The sequence below is a fragment of the Chanos chanos genome, chromosome 9 (genome assembly GCF_902362185.1).
Source record: "Chanos chanos chromosome 9, fChaCha1.1, whole genome shotgun sequence".
NCBI lineage: Eukaryota > Metazoa > Chordata > Actinopteri > Gonorynchiformes > Chanidae > Chanos > Chanos chanos.
This window is the reverse complement of record NC_044503.1, coordinates 36,533,519-36,543,726: the sequence shown is the minus strand read 5'-3', so window position 1 is coordinate 36,543,726 and position 10,208 is coordinate 36,533,519. Positions and strand designations below refer to the sequence as shown.

Genomic DNA, 10,208 nt, shown 5'->3' with positions numbered 1-10,208 from the left:
TTACAGAGGATGGGGTTAATAGTATTTTTAATCATTACTGATGATGGGATTAGTATAGTTCATCTTTACTGGTGATGGGATTAGTATAGTTCATCTTTACTGATGATTGGTTTGGTTCTGATGCTCAATAGAAACTTCCACTGAATACAAATTAGTTAATCACAAAGTAATTGACCTTTTCCATAACTTTTGTCAGCAGCTGTGTGTGTGTGTGTGTGTGTGTGTGTGTAATAATCACCCAGAGTTCTTTAACTTAACGTTATCTCTCATATTCATACCAACAAATCTCCCATCAACTATCAGCCCCTTTCACAGTATCTTCAGTCTCTTACTGAACTCATTCTCTCTGTGAAATACACAGACATTTCAGATGGAGAATGTAATAATAATAATAATAATAATAATAATAATAATAATAATAAAAAAAAAAGTTTATTTAGAGCCCAATATGATAGTCTCAAAGGGCTTTAAATGTCTATAACAAAGTAAAATCACAATTATATTATCCATTAGTTCAAGAAAATAGATAAGTCTGTAGTCTGGTTTTAAAGATATGGAGAATACCTGTCTGATTCGAATCACACAGTCTGAAAAGGTGATAATCTGATATATGACTGGTTTTGTGTTTTAGGGCTGGCTGATATTTGGTGGTGAATGATGCAGACTCTGCGTGAAAAGAAGACAAGACTAATTCAGATCCTGTCTGCTGATATCGGCTTTGTCCTCCAGCATGTGCAGGAGAAAGACCTCATCACTGATCGTGAATACAAAAACCTCAGTGTCCCTTCTCATAGCAATGAACAGATTTCTATCAACTTACTGGACAAACTGATGGACAAGGGTGAAGAAACATGTCAGAAATTCATCAGTCTAATGAAGGAGTCAGATATTGTGGCCACATTTCCAAAGCTTAAAGATCTTTTCCCAACTCAGACTGCAGAGCTCAGACAAGGTAAAGTTGATCAGTCACTGAGTGCTGGTAACATGAATTCATTTGTGAGTAAATTCACCAGTGTTACATGAACTCTGAGAGTGGTTTTATTGTCTTACAGTAGACCAGTGTGGATTGTCTAAACAGTCTAAGAGTTCATTTAATACAGGAAAAGTTTCTGTGTGTTCTCTACTTCAATGCATAATCAATCTTTCATCAAACACTGACTGTGTACAATTCACATTTTAATTCTTTGCTTGATGCGTGATTATTCTAGGACTGGTTTGAAGTGGAAAGCTTGATGATTCCAACCATATGAAATGCATTTAGTACCTGATATATAAACACATGTTTTTAAGTCATGGCTTTTTAAGACAGGACTGTCATACTGCATCTTGGTTTGTAACTCAATCTCCTTCTGCACTTCATTAGACTTAACAGAACCAAACTATCAAAAGGTCACAACCAAACTGAAGTCCAGACTGAAACAAAAATATGAGCGCATTTTGGATGGCACTTCAATGAGAGGTCATAAAAAGTTCCTAAATGATATTTACACTGATCTCTACATAGTGGAGGATGAGACTGGAGGAGTCATTCATAAACATGAGATTATACAGGCTGAGGCGTCAACTAGGAGATTTACCACAGAGGAAACTCCAATCACATGCAGTGACATTTTCAAAGTCCCATCTGACCCAAGTCGAAGAAACAGAAAAGTGCTGACTATGGGAATCGCCGGAGTGGGCAAAACTGTCTCAGTGAACAAATTCATACTGGACTGGGCAGAGGAAAAGACCAACCAGGACATAGATTTCATTTTTCCATTTCCCTTTCGTGCGCTAAATTTAGTGAAAGATGAAAACTACAGCCTGATAGAGTTGCTTCATGAACATTTTGAAGATTCTGCTGAACTGCAGTCTCTTCCAGATGGTGATGGTAAAGTCATGTTCATTTTTGATGGACTCGATGAGTGTCGCTTTCCTCTTGACTTTACTGAGACAGAGAAATTGAAAAAGATTAATCAGAAAACATCATTGGGCACACTAATAACAAACCTAATCAAGGAAAATCTGCTTCCCTCTGCTCTCATCTGGATAACCTCCAGACCAGCAGCAGCCCATAAGATCCCTCGAGACTACATTCACCAAGTGACTGAAGTACGAGGTTTCAGTGATGAACAAAAGGAAGAGTACTTTAAGAAGTACAATGACAAGGACCAGGATATGGCCAAAGATATGATCTCGCACATAAAGAAATCAAGGAGCCTCCACATCATGTGTCACATACCAGTCTTCTGTTGGATATCAGCCACTGTGCTTCAGCCAATGCTAGCTAAAGATACCAGTGAAGAACTCCCTACAACTCTGACTGGGATGTACACACAATTTTTGATTTTCCAAATAAATCAAATGAAAGAGAAATATGGGGCTAAGAAGATCAGTCGAATGAGAAAGCAAGATAAGGCTGAACACATTATACTGAAGCTTGGAAAGCTGGCCTTCCTTCAGCTGGAGAAGGGTAATTTGATATTCTATAAGGAAGACTTGAGAGAGTGTGGCATTGATGTCAGTGAGGGTTCAGTGTACTCAGGAGTGTGCACACAGATATTCAGTCAAGAGCAGGGAGTCTCTGAGACAGGGGTGTTCAGCTTTGTGCATCTGAGTGTTCAAGAATTCCTCGCTGCGGTCCATGTGTTTCTCTCACATCACAACACGAAGAAGAATCCACTTCATCCAAGCACAGTTGAGAACAGATTTAAATGGCTGTTTAAGAGCACAGAAGCTTTCTATGAATCTGCTATAGACAAGGCCCTAGAGAGTGAGAACGGACACCTGGACCTTTTCCTCCGCTTCCTTCTTGGCCTCTCACTGGAGTCCAATCAACGACTCCTGAAAGAACTCCTGCCACAAACAGTGATCAGACCACAGAGTGTGGAGAAAACAGTCAACTACATCAAGAAGACACTCAACAAGAACATGTCATCAGAGAGGAGCATCAGTCTCCTCTGCTGTCTGAATGAACTGAAGGATGACTCCCTTGTAAATGAAATTCAAAAGTACTTGGGCTCAGGATGTCTCTCAACAGAGAAACTGTCATCTGCACAGTGGTCAGCTCTGGTCTTTGTCCTGCTGATGTCAGAGGAGACTCAAGAAAAGTTTGAGCTGAAGAAATACAGAGGATCAGATGAAGGGTTGAAGAGACTTCTGCCAGTACTGAAAAACACCAAACGGGCTCTGTAAGTATAAGAGTTTAGTGGTGCAGTTACTTTGGTTCATCATGTGTACTCTAATCTACAGTGGCAGAACTTGCCCACTTGTGTCCTTCCAGAGAGAAGGACTGACAGGACTGTATCAGAGGGCAAGGATTTGTCTGCTTATGTAACATTCAAATGAGAAATCTGTTTGTAGCCATGTGTGAGTTTTTCAGTGAAAGTATAGTTAAACAATGGGAAATATGGAAGATGATTTGTAAAACAAAACAATAGGATGCAGATTAATTTCTCCCCTCTCCTCTCCCTTTCCCTTTCTTCTGTTTTTTCTTTTCTTTTCTTTTCTTTTCCTTTTCTTGATTTTATGTCGATTTATTACAGTATTTCGGTGTCTTTGGAGCTTATTGTTTTCTGAATCATATTTGCCCATGTCCTTCCCCCTATGCTGTAAAGCTTATCTGTTAATACCAACACATAGGTTATTAGTTAAAAGGTTTTTATAATCTTGGCATTAAGAACAAGTTTAAGACAGAGAATGTATGTAGATGGAAGAGACAAAAATGAGAAAAAAGAGAAAAACTTTTTTGTATGTACACTATGATGTAGCATACTTTGTGACAGGATATTTTGAAACCTATTTGCACTGATTATATATATAATAATAATAATAATAAATAAAGTCTTGTAATAGAGTAACTAATAGACACAGGAGTGTGTAACTTTAAAGCATTTTTTCATGAGCTGTAATTGTGTCTTTTTGTGTAGATCTACTGATTACATCCATTAGTAAAGTAACCATCTGCCTCTCTCTCTCTCTCTCTCTCTCTCTCTCTCTCTCTCTCTCTCTCTCTCTCTCTCCCTCTCTCCACCCAGACTTGCTGGTTGTAAACTCACTGAAAAGTCCTGTTCATCTATAGCCTCAGTTCTACAGTCAGCAAACTGTCCCCTGAGAGAACTGGACCTGAGTACCAATGACCTTCAGGATTCAGGAGTGAAGTTTCTCTGTGTGGGACTGAAGAATCCACACTGTAAACTGGAGATACTGAGGTCAGTGTTAGTCAGTAACTTGTGGAATGTGAACTTATGAACAATCAGTCTGGTTTTATTAAGGAGACCATATGTCCTCTTTTTCCTGGACATGTCCTCTTTTCGGACCCAAAAAATGCATCTGGCTGAGATTTCGACCTGGTGCCTCTTTGCTGAAGTCTTTGTGGTGACTTGAGTGGGTGTTTTCCACAGTTGCCAAGTCCGCTTATTATAAGTGACTTTGGGCTTGTTTTTCTGTTAAGTCGATTATAAATATTGATAGTCCGGGTTGCGTTTTTTTGAGCTTGTTTCCAAACTGTAGTTGTTTATTTGGGTTTGCTTCCTTTCTCCTGACTCTCTCCACTATAACTGTCTCAGAGATCCGTCCACAACCCTGTTCCCTCCACCCCTCCCCTACCCCAGACAAATCAAAACAAATCAAAATTTCACTAACACCAGGGACTAAGTGGCCAAATACAGAGATAAAGAAAATAAAAGAGTGGGAGAAAGAGACACAGATCCATCATGCAGATCTCCTTCAACATGGAAGCACTGATAAACCTAAAAGAAACACAGCACTATTGTCATCAGTGAGGTTTACGGACATTGGATCCACAGTCTCAAAGTGAAACCAGACAAGACAGAGAAGTGAGCTGAAGGTAGCGACCTACATAGCCTGTCACACATCCATTAGTTCTGTTGACCATCTCAGTGAATGAATTGGATCTACTTGTGATAAACAAATCAAAATGCACCGGACCAAATGCACAGCATTAATCAACCGTGCAATTGCTCCATGCATGTTCAAAGAACTGTGGAGGGATATTAGAGATGCCCAGAGCTCCCTCATGACTGATGATTAATTTATTCATTCCTCTTTTTTTGGCCATTCGGTTTTGTTCAACTTCTGTAGAGTTAAAAAGAAAAACGTAAAATTACAGGTTACAGTATTTCTGAAATGGTTGCTTATGAAATGCAAAATAAATTTGTACATACACAGTATATATACTGATTAAGTGGCCTCTCTCTCACACAGTGTGGTAGGTAATGTTGCCTGCTTTGTTTCTTTTGAGTTTCTTTTGTTTCCATAGACCTGGTTGCTCGTTCCTCTCATGAGATCTGGTAACATTGGTGTTTTCCAAAGCCAGCTACGGATTCAAAATCCAAAAAAAGAAAAGTCTGGGAGGAAAACAGAATTGAATAGTGCCTGGACAGATTGGTTTGTTTTCACCACCACTACTGCTGGTGTGCCGGAATGTTTGATCTGCAGCGAGAAGTTGGCAAACAAAAAAAAAATCATATGAAAACATAAAAACATCTGAGTGAATGGTCATTTAAACCTTTTAGTCATGTTGTTGGCTCATTCAGACTGATAGGCTGTTGTAACTGCATTTAAAGAGCTCAAATATTTTTTACTGTACATTGAACACGGCGATTGGGTGTTTTTTGGGACTGCCGTTTGGAATTTCCTCTGCTCCTGAAATATTTCATTGTGCCATGGGGCATGTTACTGAGTGCATAGACGGTGTGTGTGTGTTTATGTAGACAACATCGTGTTGTGTGGTGTGTGTGTGTGTGTGTTTATGTAGACAACATTGTGCCATGGGGTGTGTGTATATGTATGTGTTTATGTAGACAACATTGTGTTATGAGATGTGTGTGTGTGTGTGTGTGTGTTTATGAAGACAACATTGTGTTATGGGCTGTGTGTGTGTGTGTGTGTGTGTGTGTGTGTTTATACAGACGACACTGAGTTATGGGGTCTGTGTGTGTTTAGGTAGATGACATTGTTCTGTGGGGTCTACACTGGAGAAGCACAATGAAAGACTCACCAAAGTGCTTCACAGCATCCAGAGACATGGGTTACAGCTGAACAAAGTAAAATGTCAGTTTGCTGTTAGAGAAATCATGTTTATTGGTGACAAGTTTTCAGGAGAAGGCCTGGAGTCAGACAAGAGCAAGGTGCAAATGATCCTCAACATGCCCAAACCCACTATCAAAAAGTCTGTAGTACATGCAGTGGGAATGATCAGTTTTATAGGACAATTCAGACTGAACCTGCCTTCACAAACAGTTTACCTGAGAGAACTGGTACATCATACATCATACATCATCAAATTCAAGTGGACTGAGAATCACGAACAAGAATGGGAGAGACTGAAAACCAATCTAACAACAGTCAATACTCAGCTTCTCTGACTCAAAGAAACCAACCAAGATACCCACTGATCCACTGAGAGTCACTATGCTCAGACTGAGAGAGAATGTCTAGGGTTTGTGTTTGGGGTTGAGGAAGTCCACAGCTACGTGTACGGCTCAAATCAAAAGTGATTGTGGATGAAAGTGCAAAAGACAAAGTTCTGTAAAGGGTGATAACAAATCTTAAGAAGAATTTTGCAGAAAACCACAACTTTTAACATGTAAGTTCAAATTTGCTGTATGCTCAGTCAAACGGCAGAGCCGAGAAAGGAGTTCATATTGTCAAACAGCTGCTTAAGGAGGTGACAGACAGTAAATCAGATCCTTATTGAGCTCTGTTAAGTTACCGAGCTTCACCTCTGGAACATGGTGTGTCTCCTGCTGAACTTTTTTGAGTCACAAATTATGCATCATGCTTCAAAAGAAAAAAAAAAGAGCTCTTGAAAAAGAGGCAAAAAGCAAATGATGACTTTCAGTGCATGACACTGTGAGAGCTGAAGATTCAAACACCTGGAAGAAGAAAGACACTGTTCTAAAGGAAGTCGGTCCAAGATCTTACACAGTCTGGACAGAGGATGGACAAACCCTTAGTAGGAATCGTCAGAGTCTTCTGAAAATGAGAGAGACTCTGCAGGAGCAGACTAATGGAGGAGATACAGTCTGTGATTCATCATCTGATCCAGTTTACAATGTTACATCAGAACCAGCACCACTGCAAGACAACGCTGGCCCAGCTGAACAAACATACTTACCTGTGTTGAGAAGATCCACACACACTGTCAAACCACCTGACAGGCTGAATCTGTTAAAGAAAAGAGAAAAACAATCATGAAACAGGACATTGACATTGTCCCTCTGAGATGGAATTTGAGATGAATAGTTGGACTGACACTTAACATTTAAAAAAAGAGAGAGAAATGCACTTATGTTTGTTTCTTTTGGACATTTCTTTGGACTTCATGTCAGTTTAATCGTATGCAAGGGTTTTGTGGGAGAGAATTCTCAGCCTGGGCCAGATATGACCAAGAATCCAGCCACACTGTTCACCTTTTTAAAAAAAGACAGTCAAAGTTTTCAGAGTCTGATGCAGTACATGTTTATCGCATAAACTCAGAGCAGCATACAACAAACAGAGCCGGTCCTGGGGGTGACTAACTAACCGGTACACATCACCTATAGTCATATAAAAATCATATCAAGGATTACCCAATGATTGTCAAGACAGTCATTAGAGGACTTCCCATCTTCTTGACCTATCTTGCTAGACACCGTCATTTCCTAATGATGTAATCGGGAAACTGACATCTTGACCCAGGCCAAACTCAAAAATAAGTGAGAATACTGTCTTACATCAGCACTTGCATTGATAAATAAACAAAAATTAATGAGTGCTTGTTAGAGAATGCAAAGAATAAATGAGAGCACTCTTTCATCTTATAGTGCCCGTGGCTATATTTCAACACAGTCAGAATTCTCATCTTCAAAAAGGCTCACACCATTTAACCTTGAATGTTTGACCATCAGCACTCTCTGCACAGAGACAAACTCAATGACCTTTCTGTTCCTCCATTTACAGATCACATCTTTATCAAAGAATTTCATACATTTACTTTAATATAAATTATTATATAGTTATAAATTCTTAATACAAAATAATTATTGATAAAGAAAAAAATGATTATGTTGATTAACTCACACAAAAAATGATTACATAACTGTTATGATGTTTTCATAAACCAAAGAAACATTTTATTTCTCAAAGAGTTTATTCTTGCTCAGTTTATATTATACTTAATAACTTGCTCTCAAGCCCCAAAGGAAAGGGGTTGTAGTGATATAAAATTATCCAGTTGTGTAGTGACGTGTCAGACCCACTAGATGGCAATATTCTGTGTTTTAGAATACCTGAGTGACGTTTTGAGTGGCTACTTTACGACCCTGTGATTAGTAGAGCGGCAGTTTTAACTGAAATGTGAAGAGAGGTAACCTCTTATCACGCGCCTGTAATAAAAACAGTGATTAATTAAACGGTTCGTTCATTTAATGATAATGAACATCACAGTGTGTGAAATCTGGGATTCACGTCCCGTTTGTGCTTCTATAAAGTACTTTTCTTGTTTCTTTTATATATTTGTGGAATAACTCTCAGAGGAATGTTAGTTATGGGAATGCAAAAAAATCTCTATCTCTCTCTCTGTGGACTTCCACTCGATGTCCAGTCATTGAGGAAAAAAAATTATTTGTGTAATTATTTTTACCTCAACATTTCTGACACACTCAACTGAATGTATGTGGTTGATTTTGTATCATACAAGCAGAACCCAGTTTAAAAGGTTTTGAATCCACCACAGTAGGGCTTTCTACAGGTCAGTGTGACCAGTTTGAACCGGCGAGAGAAGCTGGCAGATCTCGGATCTTTTTGCTGTATTCATTAATGGGGTCATTAACTGTCTAAGAGATTTTTCCTGCACACCTGATCAATCTATCGTTACGTAAGCAGAATTTATGAAATTTCATAGAGGATGTTGCAATCGTTTTTTAGGCTATTTTAAGCCTTCGTTTTTTAAGCAACCAAAGCCAGTGGGAAACCGAGAGACTTGCTAACGGCCGGAGAGCGAGGGGTGAATTTTGAGAGAGGCCGACGAGCGTAGAGTGTCTGGGAAATGTTGGATTCTCTGTGTCTTTGTTCTTTACCTTCGTGTACAAAGGAACAAAGTAATTTCGTGTTCTTTTTAAATGTCTGTGGAAAACCGCCAGTGAGATGTTTTAGTGTATTTATTCAGACGGGTTTTGAACTAATACGAGTTGAAAAGTTTCTCTTCGATTTGACAGCAAGTAACTCAACATTAAGGATAACTTGTTCAACGGTAAATGCAAATTCTGTCAGTTTCTGTGGTAACTTTGAGTTTCTTCTCATATAAGTAACATACTTGTCATCAAATTCACCAACGGTGCTTCTGATCTTTACATGGCTAATGAATTGGCCAGTAAACAGGGTGTCTGTATCGTCCATTCGTTCCATGCCATGGAAAAACGTACAAGCCTGGCTGGATTAACGCACACTTCTAGCTCGCCTTGGGTATCGTTGATATATCATTTATTTTGTTCGTTTACAGCAAAAAGATTGAATGAAAAGTGATTGTAAATTAATCCTTATAGTCATACTTAACGCAAAACTGGTTATAACATGAATTGGTGAGGAGAAACGTGGTCAAAATAGTGTGTTTTAACCAAGCTCCCCTTTTCCATCGGCTAAAACCCAAAATTCAACTGTGCTCTACGTCATATAGATTTTGCCCTCTCACGTGGCATCAAACACGACGTTTGGTACATAAAACAGAAATATACATCCAAAACTATCCAGTCACAATTTTCAATAATTATTCATATCTTAATTCAATATGTAAAAAACGAAAATGGCTATAACAGTGTCTGTCTCGCTTTTGTTCTGTGTGGGACATGGCTAGTCCTTTTAATATGAACTTGACTGACAGTTTTATAAGTGTTGTCCTTTTTGATCGCTTATTTCTTATTTAAATTTTCTTTAGTCTCTCCAGTTTAAAGTGTACATTTAATTACAACTTGCACTCATCCCAAAAATATCACACTGTGTGTTTGAGCAATTTTTCACAACATTTAACACCTTTTTGGTCAAACTCCATCTGTACAAGTCTTAAATGAGTAAATGCTTTTTTCTCTCTCTCTCTCCAGACTTTCTAGTTGTAAACTCACTGAACAGTCCTGTTCATCTATAGCCTCAGTTCTACAGTCAGTAAACTGTCCCCTGAGAGAACTGGACCTGAGTAACAATGACCTTCAGGATTCAGGAGTGAAGTTTCT

At 38.8% G+C, this 10,208-nt stretch overlaps 1 protein-coding gene across 1 annotated transcript in view; it reads left to right on the top strand.

Annotated features, from left to right (window-relative positions):
* Positions 1 to 657: 657 nt before the first annotated feature.
* LOC115821726 (NACHT, LRR and PYD domains-containing protein 3-like) overlaps positions 658 to 10,208 on the top strand; it is a 16,329-nt gene continuing 6,778 nt past the window's right edge. The window contains exons 1-3 of the mRNA XM_030785527.1: positions 658 to 952; positions 1,364 to 3,170; positions 10,080 to 10,208. The exon at positions 10,080 to 10,208 is cut by the window's right edge and continues 45 nt beyond it. Of these exons, the coding sequence (XP_030641387.1) occupies positions 658 to 952; positions 1,364 to 3,170; positions 10,080 to 10,208 (2,231 nt within the window). The remainder of the gene's footprint in view (positions 953 to 1,363; positions 3,171 to 10,079) is intronic.